This window comes from Pseudophryne corroboree, chromosome 6, assembly GCF_028390025.1.
Source record: "Pseudophryne corroboree isolate aPseCor3 chromosome 6, aPseCor3.hap2, whole genome shotgun sequence".
Taxonomy (NCBI): Eukaryota; Metazoa; Chordata; class Amphibia; order Anura; family Myobatrachidae; genus Pseudophryne; species Pseudophryne corroboree.
In genome coordinates this window covers 462,609,047-462,632,292 of record NC_086449.1, presented here as the reverse complement: position 1 = coordinate 462,632,292, position 23,246 = coordinate 462,609,047, and the positions used below count along the sequence as shown (strand labels likewise).

Below are 23,246 nucleotides of genomic sequence, written 5' to 3'. Positions count from 1 at the left end.
GGAGGGGACACATAGACCGACTGAAAACACCCAAGGTGTCCCGAGGACGTCCACTGCTATAGCCTGAGTGCCCCCTGACCTGGAACAATATCCCTGAGATTTCTCGTTGAGGCGAGACGCCAACCTGTCCAATTGAGGTACTCCTCAAAGACTTTTCGCTTCAGTGAAACTTCTCTGTGACGACAGCATTTCTCCCGGATGGAGATCACATCTGCAGAGGAATCTATTTCTCCGTCGTTCACATCCGGAACGAAGACTGCTAATATAGCGTTTACCAGTCTTTCCACCCAGCAGAAAACTTTTACGGCATCTGCCATTGCCGCTTTGCTCCTTGTTCCGCCATAGCGGCTTACTTACACCACTGCTGCCAAGTCGTCCGACAGCATTAACACGGGCAGATCACTAAGCCTATGTTCACTGAAAATAGCTCTGAATTCAAGAAAACTTATTGCAGACAAGCTTCCCAGCTTGACCTTTTCCTCTGGAAATCCTTCCCTTGCTAGGACTGCTTCCCCAGTCTCGGAGACCTGCATGCATGGACACCAGGATCTCCACCTGGATTCCGAACCTTCGTCCCTCTAGGAGGTGAGAACTGAGCAGACACCACAGGAGCGATATCCTGGCCATTAGGATTATATTCTGGCGCATGAGCAGGTGAGACCCGGACCACATTTCCAACTGGACCCGTGAAAACCACTCTGGCAGGTGACCTGCTCACCGAAAAGCCTCTTAGGCCGCACCAACTTCTTCATCAACGGAACATATTGATGGATTGTCACCGCAAATCTGATCCGACTCTGGATCCTCAGACCTCTTTCCACAGGAAAACACAGAACCTCCACCATTCAGTATCTACTCTGATACCCACCTCCGACCTCTGCGTCATTGGGAACAACAGCCATTCCCTGTGTTGAAGAACAGTCAGAGAGAAACAACTAATTGCACCACTTGTTTCCTGATCTCGCCTTAATCAGAAGTGTGTCTCAGTACAGAATAACAATGGCTCTACTATTGAAAGAAACCCATCATACTGCCAACACTCCGGTGAAATGGCAAAGACAATCCTGGATATCAACCCAGGTAAGCTGAATGCATAGAAAAACGCATTTAACCCCTTTTCTACCTTTACGTGCTGGAGCTCCCTTCGTAAGTAGAAATCTTTTTTTTTTTTTTTACAGGGACAGCAGGACAATGTCCTGAACCTGACGCAACTCTGGTAGGGCGTCGCGTACTACCTCCCCTTCCAGAGGGTAATCGGTAAGATCTATTCAAAAATCAGTGAAGGGAATCATCTGTAAACTCCAGCATGTCCCCCTTCGGATTCCATTATTAACTCACAGGACCAAGTCCATTCCCGGACTGACTGAAGAGTAGTAGACGAGTTCCCACCGAAGTGAGCTCCAGCCAGATAGACCCAGTGACCTGGGGTGGATGTGGTAGAAAGAGAAGATGATATCCGCGTCTGCGAACCTAACAAGGCTGCAGAACTCTTACCTTTTCACCTTCCACAATCTGCACCGAAAGGGAAAAAAAGAACGGTATCAAACCGGTTAAAATGACTGCATCCCACAACAGAATGCGTCACCAACCGTTGTGAGGGAATCTAACTCACAAAGTTAGACTTACCAGTGGTATCCACCGAGAGTGACTGTACTGAGGCCTCCCCACCCAGCTGTACACCGTACCAGGGAAACACTCCAGTATCTCTCAGTCAGCCTCAGCATTTCTTGTGCAGTCGCACGGCAGCCTGCCTCCATGTTATAGAGAAGACTCAACATAAGAAACATCCCCTCTCTCTTTAGGGTAATACTATCGGATGCCTTTCCGAAAATAAACACTCCCCCATGTGCATGTAATGCAAATAACTCCAGAGCATAGAAATAAAATATCACTTAGCTTCCTGTGTACGATCCTTTGTGACAGGGCCCCATGTCGACCAGGAGTTGACTTTCACAGAATTCAATCCGCAGCAGGAAAAGAATAAACATTCGGACTCCTTGTGAGGATCTGCTCATCACGGCCGACCTAGAGCTTTATCAACAGAGCGACCAGCACATGAGAAGGAATACTTTTACTTCAGCATTCATTATAAATCATAATGTAATACACAAATACACACATATCCCATATCTATCTATCTATCTATCTATATATATAGGTACAGGTATAAGGCAGTTACAGTATGTTAAGTTACACTCAGTAATAACAGTTGGTGCCGACAGGGTCACCCACATACCACTGTGTCTCCCCTACAGTGTTTACTTTTGCCAAGCAAACAACTACCGACCTGCTGACACTGCATCTACTGAATCAAGTACCAACAGGCGTCGGCGATGCCGACATCGTGTTGTGAGGGCTAAGCCCCGCCCCTTCACGTGGCATTTCAGCCCGCTATTAATATAGCTTCTTATATGCCTGCGGGGGGTCGCTATACAGTGTCTACACGCTGTATATATGCGCTGCCACCCTCAAAAAAGGTATATACTGCTGCCCAGGGCGCCCCGCGCCCTTGTAAAGCCGTCGGCGCGGGAGCAATGGCGCGCAGCGGGACCGCTGCTTCATACTGGCGGGGGTATGATACACGGTGCCCAGGCACCAAATATGCGACTTATGCCAGTGTAGAGACCATCAGTACCTTGCTGCCCATGGCGCTCCCCCCCAGCGCCCTGCACCTAGTGAGTGCCATTGGTGTGTGGGAGCATGGAGCGCAGCGCGACCGCTGCGCTGTACCTCCGATACTGAAGTCTTCTGCCATCACTGAAGTCTTCTGTTCTTCAAATACTCACCCGGCTTCTTTCTTCTGGCTTCTGTGAGGGGGTTGACGGCGCAGCTCCGGGAACAAGCAGCTAGGCGCACCAAGTGATCGAACCCTCTGGAGCTAATGGTGTCCAGTAGCCTAAGAAGCAGAGCCCTTGAACTAAGAAGAAGTAGGTCTGACTACTCTCCCCTCAGTCCCACGAAGCAGGGAGCCTGTAGCCAGCAGGTCTCCCTGAAAATAAAAAACCTAACAAAAGTATTTCTAGAGAAACTCAGTAGAGCTCCCCTAGTGTGTTTAGATTCTCCTGGGCACAAAGTCTAACTGAGGTCTGGAGGAGGGGCATAGAGGGAGGAGCCAGTTCACAACCATTCAAAGTCTTATAGTGTGCCCATGTCTCCTGCGGATCCAGTCTATACCCCATGGTCCTTACGGAGTCCCCAGCATCCTCTAGGACGTAGGAGAAAAAAACTTTTACTAGAGAAGCTCTGTAGAGTTCCCCTAGATGTGACCGGCTCCTCCAGGCACATTTTCTAAACGGAGTCTGGTAGAAGGGGCATAGAGGGAGGAGCCAGCACACACTATTAAACTCTTAAAGTGCCAATGGCTCCTGGTGGACCCGTCTATACCCCATGGTACTGTTATGGACCCCAGCATCCTCTAGGATGTAAGAGAAATAAAATAAAAAGCTTATGGCTGCTAAAAACCAGCGGCCCACTGTCCATGGTCCTGCCGTTCCATACAAAAAACTGAATTGCCTGAGCCAGGAGGTGGGGATGTTGGGGACTGGCCCGTTGCATTCTGGGAGGCCAAAAGGTTTGATCATTGGTGCCAATCCGCTGGCGCTACCTCATATCCCAATGTTTATCCTGTGGATAATCTGTGGACCCTGCAGGAGAAATTACAAATTAACTAGGGTGTCAAACATATTTGGCCCATTTGCTGCCTAGAGAATGAGTAGGGCTCGTCCTATGCACATACATCAAAAGTGCTGTGGACAATTCAGAGCGTGATGGATTGGAATTGGACACATGCGCGACAACAAGAAAAGAACTCCTATGTTACAATGCAGAAAGGTGGGGGCACTTGTGTCAATATGGAGAGAAACCTCTTGTACCCCACTGAAAGTCATCTGATCAGCTATTAACCCTTTACAATACATAAAATTAATGGAGTCCAGTGATATGGGGGGTGGGGTTACATTTCCCCCAACTTAGCTTCTTCTTTCTTAGTTTGTACTAACTGACTTGTGATCAACACTGTTACCATGCGCTACAAAAAAATAGGGTTTTCTTTTCATGGGCAGGAGAACATTGTGCACTTTCATACTACAACACGGGGGGGAAGGAGCACCCACATTGAAGAAGAAAAAAAAAAAAACCAGAGACCCCTCTTTTAAATGCTGTAGCCAAATAGCAGCTGTTTGGTTATCACATGTGGGTGGATGTCTTTGTGCTCACACAAGTTATGTAAGAAAAAAAACTATAAAAAGTTATCTAGTATATTATTAAGTAGACAAAATCTAACAAATATACAAAAGAAACTTAGAAGGTTCTAATTATTGTGAAAAATTTTCTGAAGTGTAAAGACTATCTATTGGAAAAAAAATACAGGAGCTGTGTGTACCATTTAGGGCGGAATTCAATAAGCCTCGCTAATTTTTCATGAATTTTATCTTTCAGGTGTAAACACATAGAATCTGGGATAAGTTCCGAGAGGGCCGCAGATTCGGCATTCAGGACTGGGTCCTGGTGACAACGGATGCAAGCCTCCGAGGGTGGGGAGCAGTCACACAGGGAAGAAATTTCCAAGGTCTGTGGTCAAGTCAGGAGACTTGCCTTCACATCAACATCCTGGAACTAAGGGCCGTATACAACGCCCTACGTCAAGCGGAGACCCTGCTTCGCGACCGACCGGTTCTGATTCAGTCAGACACCATCACCGCAGTGGCTCATGTAAACCGACAAGGCGGCACAAGGAGTAGGGTAGCGATGGCGGAAGCCACCAGATTTCTTCGCTGGGCGGAAAATCACGTAAGCGCACTGTCAGCAGTGTTCATCCCGGGAGTGGACAACTGGGAAGCAGACTTCCTCAGCAGACACGACCTCCACCCGGGAGAGTGAGGACTTCATCAGGAAGTCTTCGCACAGACTGCAAGTCGGTGGGTACTGCCACAGGTGGACATGATGGCATCCCGCCTCAACAAAAAACTACAGAGGTATTGCGCCAGGTCAAGAGACCCTCAGGCGATAGCTGTAGACGCCCTGGTGACACCGTGGGTGTTCCAGTCGGTCTATGTTTTTCCTCCTCTTCCTCTCATACCCAAGGTGCTGAGAATAATAAGAAAAAGAGGAGTGAGAACGATACTCATTGTTCCAGATTGGCCACGAAGGACTTGGTATCCAGATCTGCAAGAAATGCTCACAGAGGACCCGTGGCCTCTTCCTCTAAGACAGGACTTGTTGCAACAGGGGCCCTGTCTGTTCCAAGACTTACCGCGGCTGCGTTTGACGGCATGGCGGTTGAACGCCGGATCCTAGCAGAGAAAGGCATTCCGGAGGAGGTCATTCCTACGCTGATAAAGGCTAGGAAGGACGTGACAGCTCAACATTATCACCGTATATGGCGAAAATATGTTGCTTGGTGTGAGGCCAGGAATGCCCCTACGGACGAATTCCAGCTGGGCCGTTTCTTTCACTTCCTACAGTCAGGAGTGAATTTGGGCCTAAAATTGGGGTCCATTAAGGTCCAGATTTCGGCCCTATCCATTTTCTTTCAAAAGGAGTTGATTTCTCTACCTGAAGTTCAGACGTTTGTAAAGGGAGAGCTGCATATTCAGCCCCCTTTTGTGCCTCCAGTGGCACCTTGGGATCTTAACGTGGTGTTGAGTTTCACATAAAAGCCCCTATCTGGTTTTCTATGCGGATAGAGCAGAATTGCGGACCCGTCCACAATTTCTGCCAAAAGTGGTTTCATCCTTTCATATAAACCAACCTATTGTGGTGCCTGTGGCTACTACTGACTTGGAGGATTCCGAGTTGCTTGATGTAGTCAGGGCTTTGAAGGTTTATGTAGCCAGAACGGCTAGGGTCAGGAATCAGAGTCGTTGTTTATCCTGTATGCTTCCAACAAGCTTGGTGCTCCTGCTTCAAAGCAAACTATTGCTCGCTGGATCTGTAAACACGATTCAGCAGGCTCATTCTGCGGCTGGATTGCTGCTGCCAAAATCAGTTAAGGCCCATTCCACTAGGAAGGTGGGCTCTTCTTGGGCGGCTGCCCGAGGGGTCTCGGCATTACAACTTTGCCAAGCGGCTACTTGGTCAGGTTCAAACACTTTTGCAAAGTTCTACAAGTTTGATACCCTGGCCGAGGAGGACCTTGTGTTGCTCAATCGGTGCTGCAGAGACATCCGCACTCTCCCGCCCGTTTGGGAGCTTTGGTATAATCCCCATGGTCCTTGCGGAGTCCCCAGCATCCACTAGGACGTTAGAGAAAATAAGATTTTACTTACCGGTAAATCTATTTCTCGTAGTCCGTAGTGGATGCTGGGCGCCCGTCCCAAGTGCGGACTTCTTCTGCAATGCTTGTATATAGTTATTGCTTAAATAAGGGTAATCTTATAGTTGCATCAGGGTTGATCTGATGCTCTGTTGTTGTTCATACTGTTAACTGGGTAAGTTTATCACAAGTTATACGGTGTGATTGGTGTGGCTGGTATGAGTCTTGCCCTGGATTTCCAAAATCCTTTCCTTGTTCTGTCAGCTCTTCCGGGCACAGTTTCTCTAACTGAGGTCTGGAGGAGGGACATAGAGGGAGGAGCCAGAGCACACCAGAATCTAAATTCTTTCTTAAAGTGCCCATGTCTCCTGCGGAGTCCGTCTATTCCCCATGGTCCTTACGGAGTCCCCAGCATCCACTACGGACTACGAGAAATAGATTTACTGGTAAGTAAAATCTTATTTTTTGAGCCTGCTCAGGTGTTGAAAAAAAATCCCTGTTAAGAGCAGCCTGCGGGCTGACTTTGGGGGCAATTAAATAGCCCTGCAGGATCAGACTAGATGGGCCAAGTAGTTCTTACCTGCCGTCAAATTCTAATAAATTACCAAGGCTAACTGAATTCCTCCCTTAATACTAAAAATAATTTTACTCACCGGTAAATCTATTTCTCGTAGTCCGTAGTGGATGCTGGGGACTCCGTAAGGACCATGGGGAATAGCGGCTCCGCAGGAGACTGGGCACAGCTAAGAAAGATTTAGGACTACCTGGTGTGCACTGGCTCCTCCCACTATGACCCTCCTCCAGACTTCAGTAAGGATACTGTGCCCGGAAGAGCTGACACAATAAGGAAGGATTTTGAATCCCGGGTAAGACTCATACCAGCCACACCAATCACACCGTATAACTCGTGATAATATACCCAGTTAACAGTATGAACACAACAGAGCCTCTCAAAGGATGGCTCAACAATAACCCTTGTAGTTAACAATAACTATATACAAGTATTGCAGACAGTCCGCACTTGGGACGGGCGCCCAGCATCCACTACGGACTACGAGAAATAGATTTACCGGTGAGTAAAATCTTATTTTCTCTGACGTCCTAGTGGATGCTGGGGACTCCGTAAGGACCATGGGGATTATACCAAAGCTCCCAAACGGGCTGGAGAGTGTGGATGACTCTGCAGCACCGAATGAGAGAACTCAAGGTCCTCCTCAGCCAGGGTATCAAATTTGTAGAATTTTGCAAACGTGTTTGCCCCTGACCAAGTAGCAGCTCGGCAAAGTTGTAAAGCCGAGACCCCTCGGGCAGCCGCCCAAGAAGAGCCCACTTTCCTCATGGAATGGGCTTTTACAGATTTAGGCTGCGGCAAGCCAGCCACCGAATGCGCAAGCTGAATTGTGCTACAAATCCAGCGAGCAATAGTCTGCTTTGAAGCAGGAGCACCCATCTTGTTTGGTGCATACAGGATAAATAGCGAGTCAGTCTTCCTGACTCCAGCCGTCCTGGAAACATAAATTTTCAAGGCCCTGACTACGTCCAGTAACTTGGAGTCCTCCAAGTCCCTAGTAGCTGCAGGCACCACGATAGGTTGGTTCAAGTGAAACGCTGATATCACCTTAGGAAGAAACTGGGGACGAGTCCTCAATTCTGCCCTATCCATATGGAAAATCAAATAGGGGCTTTTACATGACAAAGCCGCCAATTCTGACACACGCCTTGCCGAAGCCAAGGCCAAAAGCATGACCACTTTCCACGTGAGATATTTTAAATCCACGGTTTTGAGTGGCTCAAACCAATGTGACTTTAGGAAACCCAACACCACGTTGAGGTCCCACGGTGCCACTGGAGGCACAAAAGGAGGCTGAATATGCAGCACTCCCTTGACAAATGTCTGAACTTCAGGCAGTGAAGCCAGTTCTTTTTGGAAGAAAATCGACAGAGCCGAAATCTGGACCTTAATGGAACCCAGTTTTAGGCCCATAGTCACCCCTGACTGTAGGAAGTTCAGAAATCGACCTAGCTGGAATTCCTCCGTTGGGGCCTTCCTGGCCTCACACCATGCAACATATTTTCGCCATATGCGGTGATAATGTTGTACGGTTACATCTTTTCTAGCTTTAATAAGCGTAGGAATGACTTCCTCCGGAATACCCTTTTCTTTTAGGATCCGGTGTTCAACCGCCATGCCGTTAAACGCAGCCGCGGTAAGTCTTGGAACAGACAGGGCCCCTGCAGCAGCAGGTCCTGTCTGAGCGGCAGAGGCCATGGGTCCTCTGAGATTAATTCTTGAAGTTCCGGGTACCAAGACCTTCTTGGCCAATCTGGAACAATGAGAATAGTTCTTACTCCTCTTTTCTTTATTATCCTCAGTACCTTGGGTATGAGAGGAAGAGGAGGGAACACATAAACCGACCGGTACACCCACGGTGTCACTAGAGCGTCCACAGCTATCGCCTGAGGGTCTCTTGACCTGGCGCAATATTTTTCTAGCTTTTTGTTTAAGCGGGACGCCATCATGTCCACCTGTGGCTTTTCCCAACGGTTTACAATCAGTTGGAAGACTTCTGGATGAAGTCCCCACTCTCCCGGGTGGAGATCGTGCCTGCTGAGGAAGTCTGCTTCCCAGTTGTCCACTCCCGGAATGAACACTGCTGACAGTGCTAACACGTGATTTTCCGCCCATCGGAGAATCCTTGTGGCTTCTGCCATCGCCGTCCTGCTTCTTGTGCCGCCCTGTCGATTTACATGGGCGACTGCCGTGATGTTGTCTGACTGGATCAGAACCGGCTGGTTTTGAAGCAGGGGCTTTGCTTGACTTAGGGCATTGTAAATGGCCCTCAGTTCCAGAACATTTATGTGTAGGGAAGTCTCCTGACTTGACCAAAGTCCTTGGAAGTTTCTTCCCCGTGTGACTGCACCCCAGCCCCGAAGGCTGGCATCCGTGGTCACCAGGACCCAGTCCTGTATGCCGAATCTGCGGCCCTCTTTGAGATGAGCACTCTGCAGCCACCACAGCAGAGACACCCTGGTCCTTGGAGACAGGGTTATCAACCGATGCATTTGAAGATGCGATCCGGACCATTGGTCCAACAGGTCCCACTGAAAAGTTCTGGCATGGAACCTGCCGAATGGAATAGCTTCGTAGGAAGCTACCATCTTTCCCAGGACTCGCGTGCAATGATGCACCGACACCTGTTTTGGTTTCAGGAGGCCTCTCACTAGAGATGACAGCTCCTTGGCTTTCTCCTCTGGGAGAAACACTTTTTTTCTGGACTGTGTCCAGAATCATCCCCAGGAACAGTAGACGTGTCGCCGGAACCAGCTGAGACTTTGGAATATTCAGAATCCAACCGTGCTGGTGTAGCATCTCCTGAGATAATGCTACGCCGACCAACAACTGCTCTCTGGACCTCGCCCTTATCAGGAGATCGTCCAAGTATGGGATAATTAAAACTCCCTTTTTCCGAAGGAGTATCATCATTTCGGCCATTACCTTGGTAAATACCCTCGGTGCCGTGGACAGGCCGAACGGCAACGTCTGGAATTGGTAATGACAATCCTGTACCACAAATCTGAGGTACTCCTGGTGAGGATGGTAAATGGGGACATGCAGGTAAGCATCCTTGATGTCCAGAGATACCATGTAATCTCCCTCTTCCAGGCTTGCAATAACCGCCCTGAGCGATTCCATCTTGAACTTGAATTTTCTTAAATATGTGTTCAAGGATTTCAAATTTAAAATGGGTCTCACCGAACCGTCCGGTTTCGGTACCACAAACATTGTGGAATAGTAACCCCGTCCTTGTTAAAGTAGGGGCACCTTGACTATCACCTGCTGGGAATACAGCTTGTGAATTGCCTCTAACACAGCCTCCCTTTCTGAAGGAGTCATTGGTAAGGCAGATTTGAGGAAACGGCGGGGGGGGGGGGATGTCTCGAATTCCAGCTTGTACCCCTGAGATACCACTTGAAGGATCCAGGGATCTACCTGTGAGCGAGCCCACTGATTGCTGAAGTTTTTGAGACGGCCCCCCACCGTACCTGGCTCCGCCTGCTGAGCCCCAGCGTCATGCGGCGGACTTAGCAGAAGAAGCGGGGGAGGACTTTTGTTCCTGGGAAGTGGCTGTATGCTGCAGCTTTTTTCCCCTACCTCTGCCTCTGGGCAGAAAGGACGCGCCTCTACCCCGTCTGCTCTTTTGGGGGCGAAAGGACTGCACCTGATAATACGGTGCTCTCTTTGGTTGTGAGGGGACATGTGGCAAAAATGCTGACTTCCCTGCTGTTGCTGTGGACACTAAGTCTGAAAGACCATCCCCGAACAACTCCTCACCCTTATAAGGCAAAACTTCCATGTGCCTTTTAGAATCTGCATCACCTGTCCACTGCCGGGTCCATAACCCTCTCCTGGCACAAATGGACAGTGCACTTATTTTTGATGCCAGCCGGCAAATATCCCTCTGTGCATCTCTTATGTAAAAGACAGCGTCTTTAATATGCTCTACGTTTAGCAATATAGTGTCCCTGTCTAGGGTGTCAATGTTTTCTGACAGGGAGTCTGACCATGCAGCTGCAACACTGCACATCCATGCTGATGCAATAGCTGGTCTCAGTATAATACCAGTGTGTGTATATATAGCTTTCTGGAGAGCCTCCTGCTTTCTGTCAGCAGGTTCCTTTAGGGCGGCCGTATCCTGGGACGGCAGTGCCACCTTTTTTGATAAGCGCGTAAGTGCTTTATCCACCCTAGGGGGTGTTTCCCAATGTGACCTATCCTCTGGCGGGAAAGGGTACGCCATTAGTAATTTTTTTGAAATTACCAATTTTTTATCGGGGGGAAGCCCACGCTAGTTCACACACTTTATTCAATTCTTCAGAAGGGGGAAAAACTACTGGTAGTTTTTTCTCCCCAAACATAATACAGGTTGAGTATCCCATATCCAAATATTCCGAAATACGGAATATTCCGAAATACGGACTTTTTTGAGTGAGAGTGAGATAGTGAAACCTTTGTTTTCTGATGGCTCAATGTACACAAACTTTGTTTAATACACAAAGTTATTAAAAATATTGTATTAAATGACCTTCAGGCTGTGTGTATAAGGTGTATATGAAACATAAATGAATTGTGTGAATGTAGACACACTTTGTTTAATGCACAAAGTTATAAAAAATATTGGCTAAAATTACCTTCAGGCTGTGTGTATAAGGTGTATATGTAACATAAATGCATTCTGTGCTTAGATTTAGGTCCCATCACCATGATATCTCATTATGGTATGCAATTATTCCAAAATACGGAAAAATCCCATATCCAAAATACCTCTGGTCCCAAGCATTTTGGATAAGGGAAACTCAACCTGTACCCTTTTTTGTGGTACCTGGGGTCACCTCAGAAATGTGTAAAACATTTTTCATTGCCTCAATCATATAACGAGTGGCCCTATTGGACATTACATTAGTCTCTTCGTCGTCGACACTGGTATCAGTATCCGTGTCGACATCTGTGTCTGCCATCTGAGGTAGCGGGCGTTTTAGAGCCCCTGATGACTTTTGAGACGTCTGGGCAGGCACGGGCTGAGAAGCCGGCTGCCCCGCATTTGGCATGTCGTCAAATTTTTTATGTAAGGAGTCGACACTTTTGCGTAATTCCTTCCACAAGTCCATCCACTCCGGTGTCTGCCCCGCAGGGGGTGACAACACATTTATAGGCACCTGCTCCTCCTCCACATAAGTCTCCTCATCAAACATGTCGACACAGCCGTACCGACACACCGCACACACACAGGGAATGCTCTGACAGAAGACAGGACCCCACAAAGCCCTTTGGGGAGACAGAGAGAGAGTATGCCAGCACACACCAGATCACTATATAAATCAGGGATTAACTAAATTATATCCCCTTATAGCTGCTATATGTATATTGCGCCTAAATTTAGTGCCCCCCCTCTCTTTTTTACCCTTTTCTGTAGTGTAGACTGCAGGGGAGAGCCAGGGAGCTTCCTTCCAGCGGAGCTGTGAGGGAGAAATGGCGCCAGTGTGCTGAGGGAGATAGCTCCGCCCCTTTTTCGGCTGACTTTCCCCCCGCTTTTTTATGGATTCTGGCAGGGGTATTTATCACATATATAGCCTCTGGGGCTATATATTGTGATATATTTGCCAGCCAAGGTGTATTTATTGCTTCTCAGGGCGCCCCCCCTCAGCGCCCTGCACCCTCAGTGACCGGAGTGTGAAGTGTGTATGAGGAGCAATGGCGCACAGCTGCAGTGCTGTGCGCTACCTTGGTGAAGACTGATGTCTTCTGCCGCCGATTTTCCGGATTCTTCTTGCTTCTGGCTCTGTAAGGGGGCCGGCGGCGCGGCTCCGGGACCGAACACCAATGGCCGGTTCCATGCGGTCGATCCCTCTGGAGGTAATGGTGTCCAGTAGCCTAAGAAGCCCAAGCTACCACCAGTTAGGTAGGTTCGCTTCTTCTCCCCTTAGTCCCTCGCTGCAGTGAGTCTGTTGCCAGCAGATCTCACTGTAAAATAAAAAACCTAAAATATACTTTCTCCCTAGGAGCTCAGGAGAGCCCCTAGTGTGCATCCAGCTCAGCCGGGCACAGGATTCTAACTGAAGTCTGGAGGAGGGTCATAGTGGGAGGAGCCAGTGCACACCAGGTAGTCCTAAATCTTTCTTAGCTGTGCCCAGTCTCCTGCGGAGCCGCTATTCCCCATGGTCGTTACGGAGTCCCCAGCATCCACTAGGACGTCAGAGAAACTTAGGATCATATGGCATTTTAAATTAGTGGAGAGCTGTATGACAGATGAAACCATACAGTTTCACTAGAATGATGGAAAGAAACAAAACATTAGGACTTTTTAGTGATACAAAGTACTCAATGGGAAATACCATTTCCCTGTTAGGCAAAAGCAATTAAGCCGTAAAAAAAACACTTCATGCAACGGTCTGGCAGCTAAACAGTAAAAATGAAGCATTCATAATTGCCTGTGTGACATTAGCATAAACAGTAGGAATGCCCTCACTTAGCATCAGGAGGCAGGTGTCCCCACTGCAGGCACCTTCATGAAGTAGAGTCCCATCTTGTGCTAATTACTGCATATTTCAGAAAGTGTGAGTGAGCTATTAGGACATATGAATGCATAATTTAATGGAGCAATAGAAATCTGCCTCCACTGCATATCAGTTATGCCTAGCACAGACTAGAATGCATGGATGAGTACAGGCATAGAGAGAAGGCATACAAAGTGCTCACAGCCGAGAGCAGAGAGTGAGAAAGCAGAACAGAGGCATAAGAGATTGTAGAAGAGAGAATAAGTTAATCTTGCCATTTCCACATCATCACAATACTACTATATTGAAATATTTATAGTAGTTAAATTCAAAATATACAAGCAGAATATAAAATCATCAAAAAAAACTATGATGGTTTATTCTAAAATGACTTTTCTGAGTTTGGATTACCTTGAGAGATTTTGCCATTTCCACATGGTTATCATACACCAGAATATCTATGGTAATGTTCTGTAGGCGACTGATAGCAGTCCTGTCTCCTTCAAGGGCATCATCCTCTACCAAAACTTTCCAAGTTATGGAAGCACATGTAGTACCATCCCATACCTGAAAGTAAACGAGGTACAGTAATTGAGACCATTCACGCATGTCTATTTCCCAGGGAGGGATAAAAAAAAAAAATGCACACATGGCAAGGATTGGTAAAGTTAACATTTATATTACAGGTACATGTGTAAATTACACAAATGAAATCACTTAAAAAAAACTTTTACTGCAGCATTTATAAATTGTATGGATTCCAATGGTTGAGCCATATACAGTAATAGTTGCTACTCACAGTGGCGTTTGCAATGCATTTTGTTTTAATCACCACATTTTAAAACAATCTCTAATACATAAAAAGCACATGCATTTACACAGGAATTAAATATACATTTGGGGGGTTAACACTTGCTTTTGGGATAAAAAAACAAAACAAAAAAGTAAGCAATTTTTGCTAGCTATAGTCACTGCATTTACAATACACTCATTATAATGAATGCAAGTTTAAGTGCACTTACTTCAAAATAAAAGGCACTACAGCCCATATTAAATACATGAAAATTGGATTTTAATTACCTACCAGTAAATCCTTTTCTCGTAGTCCATAAGGGATACTGGGGTTCACTTCGTACGATGGAGTCCAAAGGAGCCGCTGCACTTTAAATCTTCAAACGGTGTGCTGGCTCCTCCCCTCTATGCCCCCTCCCACAGCCAGTTTAGGTAAACTGTGCCCGAAGGAGATGGACACACTTGAGAGAAGGATCATAACAAGACAACGGTGGTGATTCCGAGTTTTTGGCTCGCTAGCTGCTTTTAGCAGCATTGCACACGCTAAACCGCCGCCCTCTGGGAGTGTATCTTAGCAGAAGTGCGAACGAAATATTAGCAGAATTGCGAATAGAAATTTCTTAGCAGTTTCTGAGTAGCTCCAGACTTACTCAGCCATTGCGACCAGCTCAGTCCTTTTCGTTCCTGGTTTGACGTCACAAACACACCCAGCGTTTGCCCAACCACTCCCCCGTTTCTCCAGTCACTCCTGCGTTTTGCAACTCGAACGCCTGCGTTTTTCCACACTCCCATAAAACGGCCAGTTTCCGCCCAGAAACACCCACTTCCTGTCAATCACACTACGATCAGCACAGCGATGAAAAAGCTTTGTTATGCCGTGAGTAAAATACCTAACTTTTGTGTAAAATAACTAAGCGCATGCGCTCTGCGAACCTTGCTCATGCGCAGTAAGCGACTAATCACAGTATAGCGAAAATCAGCAACGAGCGAACAACTCGGAATGACCCCCAACGAGTGGTGAGATTAACACACCAGCACACCACAACAGGAAACAGGCCAGCAACGGCTGGTTAACATGACAGCAACAGCGGATACAGACAACTTTCACACAAGAACAACCTGCAGAAAATTCAACGCACTGAGGCCCTCATTCCGAGTTGTTCGCTCGCTAGCTGCTTTTAGCAGCTTTGCACACGCTAAGCCGCCGCCTACTGGGAGTGAATCTTAGCTTTGCAGAATTGTGAACGAAAGATTCGCATAATTGCGAATAGAAATTTCTTTGCAGTTTCTGAGTAGCTCGGGACTTACTCTGCCACTGCGATCAGTTCAGTCAGTTTCGTTCCTGGTTTGACGTCACAAACACAGCCAGCGTTCGCCGAGACACTCCCCCGTTTCTCCAGCCACTCCTGCGTTTTTCCCAGAAACTGCAGCGTTTTTCCGCACACACCCATAAAACGGTCAGTTTTCGCCCAGAAACACCCACTTCCTGTCAATCACACTCCGATCACAAGAACGAAGAAATTTCTTTGTTAAGCCGTGAGTAAAATACCTAACTTTTTGGCAAATTTACTTGGCGCAGACGCACTGCGAACATTGCGCATGCGCAGTTTGCGACAAATCGCTCCGTTGCGAAAACCACTAACGAGCGAACAACTCGGAATGAGGGCCTGAGGCGGGCGCCCAGTATCCCTTATGAACTAGAGAAAAGGATTTACCGGTAGGTGTTAAAATCCTATTTTCTCTAGCATCCATAAGGGATATTGGGGAAAACTAGTACGATGGGGACATCCCAAAGCTTTTAGAACGGGCGGGAATGTGCGGAGACTGCTGCAGCACTTCCTGCCCAAACTGGGTATCCTCTTTGGCCAGGGTATCGAACTTGTAGAACTTTACAAAAAATGTGTTCCTCCCCAACCAGGTAGCCCCTCGGCATAGTTGCAAAGCAGAGACTCCACAGGCAGCCGCCCGGGAGGAACCCATCGATCTTGTAGAATGGGCCCTCAGAGACTGTGGAACAGGCAATGCTGCTGAAGTATAGGCCTGTTGGATAGCAAGCCTGATCCAGTGAACAATCGACTGCTTTGAAGCAGGACAACCCTTTTTCTGAGCATCATAGAGCACAAAAAGGAATCAATTTTTCTGACCCGAGCCATCCTCTTGACATAGATCTTCGAGGCTCTCACTACATCCAATGTCACTGGATTAGAAGAAGTGTCAGAATTGGCCGGAACCACAATTGGTTGATTCAGATGAAATGCCGAAACCACTCTCATCAGAAATTGCTGGCGAGTCCTGAACTCCGCTCTGTCCTCGTAAAAGACCAAATAGGGGCCTCTTGCATAATAAGGCCCCCAACTCCGAAACTCGCCTAGCCGAAACTAGGGCCAGTAGCATCATGGTCTTCCATGTAAGGTACTTGTCTTCTACAGTCATCAAAGGTTCAAACCAGGAGGACTATAGAAAATCCAGAAACATGCTCAAGTCCCAGGGTGCCGTCAGAGGCACAAAGGGAGGCTGTATATGAAGGACACCAAGCAAGAAAGTCTGTATTTTTGGCAATGCTGTCAACTTCTTCTGAAAGAAAATGGACAATGCCGAGATCTGAACTTTAATGGAGCCTAACTGTAGGCCCATATCCACTCCAGCCTGTATGAAACGTAAGAACTGACCCAGGTTGAGATCCACAGGGGAGTACCTTCGACCATCACACCAGGAGACATATCTTTTCCAGATATGATGATAGTGTTTTGACGTCACTACCTTCCTGGCCTGAATCATGGTTGCAATAACCTTTACCGGAATACCTTTATAAGCTAGAATGTCCCGCTCAACCGCCATGCCGTCAAACTAAGCCGCAGTAAGTTCGGATACACGAACGGCCCTTGCTGAAGAAGGTCTCGCATTGGCAGAGGCCAAGGATCTTCTATCAACATGGCCAGACGGTCTGCGTACCAAGCTCTTCAAGGCCAATCAGGGGCAATCAGAATTGCCTGAACTCTTTCACTTCTGATTCTTTTTAGTACCCTTGGTAGCAACGGGATCAGAGGGAACAAGTATACCAACTGGTCTAACCAAGGCGTCATCAGTGCATCCACTGCTGTTGCCTGAGGGTCCCTGGTTATTGAACAATATCGCCAAAGCGTCTTGTTGAGCAGAAACGCCATCAGATCGATCTGCGGACAACCCCACTGGTTCGTGATTTGTTGAATGACCTGTGGGTGGAGGCCCCAGTCTCCCGGGTGGAGGTAGTGTTGACTTAGGAAGTCTGCCTCCCAATTGCCTACTCCCGGAATTAATATGGGCGATATTGCCTTTGCAGTTCTTTCCGCCCAGAGGAGTATCTTTGACACCTCTCGCATGCAAGTTCTGCTCTATGTTCCTCTTTGTCGGTTGATGTACGCTACTGCTGTGGCATTGTCCGATTGAACCGGAATGGCCTGATCCTGCAGGGGAGCATTGTAGATCGCCCGGAGTTCCAGAATGTTGATCGGAAGAAGGGCCTCATGGGTTGACCACCTGCCCTGGAACTGCGCCCCCTTGGGTGACAGCTCCCCAACCCCTCAGACTCGCGTCCGTGGTTAGGAGAATCCAATCCTGAATCCCAAAGCTCTGACCTTCCACCAGATTGGAGGACTGCAACCACCACAGGAGAGACATCCTGGCCTGAGGTGAGAGCCGTATGAGCTGATGCATCTGCAGATGCGACCCTGACCATTTGTTCAAAAGATCTAGTTAGAAGGTCCTGGCATGGAACCTTCAGTATTGGACCGCCTCATATGAATTCACCATCTTTCCTAACAGGAGTATGCAAAGATGGATGGAAACCCGATTCAGTTTTAGAACCGCTCTGACCATTTCCTGAAGTATCCTCACCTTATCCACTGGGAGGAAAACCTTCTGAGCCACCATATCCAGAATCATTCCCAGAAACAGAAGCCGTTGAGCCGGCTCGAGGTGCGATTTTTGCAAATTGAGAATCCACCCATGGTGTGACAGCTGTATAGTGAGGCTGATATTGGTCAAAAGACACTCCCTGGATCTTGCTTTTATCAAAAAATCATCAAGGTAGGGAACAATGTTGATCCCCTGAAAACGGAGCTGAAAAATCATTTTGGCCATCACCTTCGTGAAGACCTTTGGTGCCGTGGCTAGACCAAAGGGTAGTGCCTGGAATTGGTAGTGATTGTTCAGCAGAGCAAACCTGAGAGAAGTCTGATGGGAAGGCCATATCGAAATATGGAGGTAAGCATCCTTTATATCCAGAGATACCAGGAACTCCCCTTCTTCCAGGCCTGAGATCACTGCTCGCAAGGATTCCATCTTGAATTTGAAAACCCGCAGATAAGGGTTTAAGGATTTTAGATTCAAAATGGGCCGTACCGAACAGTCCGGCTTCGGTACCAGACACAGGTTGAAATCGTATCTATGCTGTTGTAGTGGAACTGGGACAATGACCTGGGTCTGAACCAATTTTTGAATGGCCTCCTGCAGCTTAACTAGAGTTTCCTCTAAAGCTGGCAAGCTTGACCTGAAATATTTGTGAGGTGGAGTACTGTCGAACTCCAGTCTGTAGCCCTGGGAGATCAGATCTTTTACCCAGGCATCCTGGCAGGAGCTGTCACAAATACAGCTGAAGTGACGTAACCGAGCTCCCTGCTCGAGATCCCCCAGGGTTGGAGAAATACAGTCATGCTGAGTCCTTGGTGGAAACATACCTGGTGCTCTGTTCTTGTGAACCTGCAGCGGCAGGTTTTTGTGTCTTACCTCTGGTGCCTCTCGCAGTATTTGAAGTGCCTCTGGCTCTTGGTTTAAACCTCGCGGTCCTAAAGGATTGCATGGAGGGACCCAGGTAGGAACGTCTGGCCGGTGGAGCTGCAGAGGGGAGATGTGTCTAACTTACCCCGAAATAGCCAATCTCCAGTGAAAGGTAGACCTTCCACATTGCGCTTTGATTCCGCGTCCACTACCCATTGACGCAACCACAAGGCTCTGCTTGAAGAAACCACCATGGTAGTGGTCCTCGCGTTGATAGCACCTATATCCTTGATAGAGTCACAAAGGACACGTGCTGTATCCTAAATGTGTTTCACCAGTGTCACCATTTCTACTAAGGATTTGTCACCTGTTCAGCCCTCCTGAATCTGACCAGCCAATGTATGAATGGCATGTGTCATCCAACAGCCTCCTTACTTCCAGAGTAAAGATCATAGTCTGTGTCTTTATTGTCTGCATATGAAAACAAGGCACCCAAATGTACTTGTTCAGTACTCTGAGATTGAGTATGGGCCGGAACGATCCATTTGGCTTCTGGACTAGAAACAGGTTGGAGCAAAAACCTTTCCTCATTGTGCAGGAGGAACCGGAATGATTACTCCTGACTGGAGCAATTTCTGAACTTCCTCTTGCAAAGCCCTGGCCTTTGTCTCTACCAAAGACGGTCTGGTACAAAAAAACCTTTGAGGAGGGTTTTTCTTGAAAGGAAACAAATAACCGTGAGGTACCGCTTCTTGCACCCATGCATCTGTGGTAGACTGCTGCCAGATCTGTGCAAAATGAAGAAGTCGGCCTCCCACCCTGGGATCCCCCAGGTGGAGGCCCGCACCATCAAGCTGATGTCTTATCTTCTATTTTAGAAGCCGGTACTATGGTAGCCCAATGCTTTTTAGTCTTACCACACCTGTTGAATTGGGACTGTTTGCCATCACCCTTTCCTTTTGCTTTTCCTTGAGACCGAAAAAGACAGAAAAGCTGTGATTTTAGGCTTAAATTTTTAAGTGGAGGGAAACTTTACTTTCTTGGAGTCTGCTTCTGACTCCAAAATACTGGTTAACTCTTTACCTTTTACTGGAGATATTCTTTTTGGTAAAGAGTACAAAACCTTCTTGGATTCTGAATCAGCTTTCCACGTGCGCAGCCAAATTGCTCTGCGAGCGGCTACTGCTGAGGCTAATGCTTAAGAGGCAATTGTACCCATATCCAAGGCTGCTTCTTCCAAGAATACTGCAGCCTGTTTGATATGTGCAACATGGGATTTTTGCTCTTTACATATCTTTGAAATTTCCCCTTCCAAAGCATCCGACCAAGCAGCCACTGCTTTAGCCATCCAGGCTGAAGCCATGGCTGGTCTTATGATTGCCCCAGACAGGGGAAAAAATGTTTTTTAGAAAACTATCTACTCTCCTATCCGTGACATCATTTAATGATGTTGAAGCCAGAGGTAATGTAGGATTTTCGCACTAATCGAATAACATGAGTATCTACTTTAGGGGCTACCGCCCTCTTTAAACTATCCCCAGCAGGAAAAGGATAATTAGAATTCCATTTCCTATGAATTCATAATGTCTTACTGGGCGTAGCCCAAGCCTCTCTCATAATTTCGATCAGCTGTTCTGACACTGGAAACTCAGTCTTAACTGTTTCGGGATGTTTAAATATAGGTGCCTCTGCAGATTCTTCTAAGGATAGAATGGCTTTCATTGCATTAATCAACTCAGATATGTCCACTGAGCTGAGACCTTCTTCCTCATCTTCATATGCAGAACCAGAGTGTAATGAGTCATGTGTAGACTGTAAAGATGTTGTTTCATGTCTATAAGATTTACTTACCTCTGGCTTTTCAGTCTGTTTCTGTTGAGAGGCTACTGCTTCCCCTGCTGGAAATGATTAAACGACAGGCGGAATGCTGCCTATAAGGGTGAATAGAGTAACCTATCCCTGGTACAGAAGTTGGAATTATCCGCTCAGCTATACTGGATAATGTTTGTGCAAACATAGTCCATGGGGGATCAACCTGCACCTGCGTCTGCCTTGAATTTTTCAAGAGACTCTGGTGAAAGCTAAAACAATTTGCACACAAACCATCCTGAACCAGATCCTGAGAGGTTAACCCAGCCTTGCATGACAAACATGATATGAGTGTTGGTGCTGCTGTGAGTGTATTTTCCTCACCCTTGCCGCTCTTAGACATGATAAATAATCAGACACTTTCACAGTGTATTACACAATTTGTGACTGTAATCACTTTAAGATGTGTTAAAATAAGAATTTACTCACCGGTAATTCTATTTCTCGTAGTCCGTAGTGGATGCTGGGGACTCCGTAAGGACCAATGGGAATAGACGGTTCCGCAGGAGACTAGGCACATCTAAAGAAAGATTTAGGTCTATCTGGTGTGCACTGGCTCCTCCCCTATGACCCTCCTCCAAGCCTCAGTTAGGACACTGTGCCCGGAAGAGCTGACACAATAAGGAAGGATTTTGAATCTCGGGTAAGACTCATACCAGCCACACCAATCACACCGTATAACTCGTGATAGGAACCCCGGTTAACAGTATGATAACAACGGAGCCTCTGAACAGATGGCTCGCAATAACAACCCGATTTGTGTAACAATAACTATTTACAAGTATTGCAGACAATCCGCACTTGGGATGGGCGCCCAGCATCCACTGCGGACTACGAGAAATAGAATTACCGGTGAGTAAATTCTTATTTTCTCTGACGTCCTAGTGGATGCTGGGGACTCCGTAAGGACCATGGGGATTATACCAAAGCTCCCAAACGGGCGGGAGAGTGCGGATGACTCTGCAACACCGAATGAGAGAACTCCAGGTCCTCCTCAGCCAGGGTATCAAATTTGTAGAATTTTGCAAACGTGTTTGCCCATGACCAAGTAGCAGCTCGGCAAAGTTGTAAAGCCGAGACCCCTCGGGCAGTCGCCCAAGAAGAGCCCACCTTCCTTGTGGAATGGGCTTTTACAGATTTAGGCTGCGGTAGTCCCACCGCAGAATGCGCCAGCTGAATAGTGCTACAGATCAAGTGCGCGATAGTCTGCTTAGAAGCAGGAGCACCCAGTTTGTTGGGTGCATACAGGATAAACAGCGAGTCAGTTTTCCTGACTCCAACCGTCCTGGAAACATAAATTTTCAGGGCCCTGACTACGTCCAGTAACTTGGAATCCTCTAAGTTCCTAGTAGCCGCAGGCACCACAATAGGCTGGTTCAAGTGAAACGCTGATACCACCTTCGGGAGAAACTGAGGACGAGTCCTCAACTCTGCCCTATCCATATGGAAAATCAGATAAGGGCTTTTATAGGACAAAGCCGCCAATTCTGACACACGCCTGGCCGAAGCCAGAGCCAACAGCATGACCACTTTCCACGTGAGATATTTCAAATCCACAGTCTTAAGTGGTTCAAACCAATGTGATTTCAGGAACTCCAAAACCACATTGAGATCCCAAAGTGCCACTGGGGGCACAAAAGGAGGCTGAATACGCAGAACTCCTTTGACAAAAGTCTGAACTTCAGGCAGTGAAGCCAGTTCTTTCTGGAAGAAAATCGACAGGGCCGAAAACTGGACTTTAATGGACCCCAATTTGAGGCCCAACGTCACCCCTGCTTGCAGGAATCGACCCAGTTGAAATTCCTCCGTTGGGGCCTTCCTGGCCTCACACCAAGCAACATATTTCCGCCAAATGCGGTGATAATGTTTTGCGGTGACATCCTTCCTGGCTTTGATCAGGGTAGGGATGACTTCTTCCGGAATGCCCTTTCCTTGGCCAATCCGGAACCACGAGTATAGTTTTCACTCCTCGCCTTCGTATTATTCTCAATACCTTGGGAATGAGAGGCAGAGGAGGAAACACATAAACCGACTGGCACACCCACGGTGTTACTAGAGCGTCCACAGTGATCGCCTGAGGGTCCTTTCACCTGGCGCAATATCTTTTTAGCTTTTTGTTGAGGCGGGACGCCATTATGTCCACCTGTGGTCTTTCCCACCGGTTTACCAGCATTTGGAAGACTTCTGGATGAAGCCCCCATTCTCCCGGGTGGAGGTCGTGCCTGCTGAGGAAGTCTGCTTCCCAGTTGTCCACTCCCGGAATGAACACTGCTGTCAGTGCTAACACATGATTTTCCGCTCATCGGAGAATCCTTGTGGCTTCTGCCATTGCCCTCCTGCTTCTTGTGCCGCCCTGTCTGTTTACATGGGCGACCGCCGTGATGTTGTCTGATTGGATCAGTACCGGCTGGTTCTGAAGCAGGGGCCTTGCTTGGCTTAGGGCATTGTAAATGGCCCTTAGCTCTAGAATATTTATGTGAAGCGAAATCTCCTGATTTGACCACAGTCCTTGGAAATTTCTTCC

General features: G+C 47.5%; 1 protein-coding gene across 2 annotated transcripts in view; it reads right to left on the bottom strand.

The window, feature by feature from the left end:
• POT1 (protection of telomeres 1) overlaps positions 1-23,246 on the bottom strand; it is a 318,561-nt gene that overhangs the window by 217,686 nt on the left and 77,629 nt on the right. For both annotated transcript variants that reach the window (XM_063927165.1, XM_063927166.1), the window contains exon 5: positions 13,718-13,873. In XM_063927165.1, the coding sequence (XP_063783235.1) occupies positions 13,718-13,873 (156 nt within the window). The remainder of the gene's footprint in view (positions 1-13,717; positions 13,874-23,246) is intronic.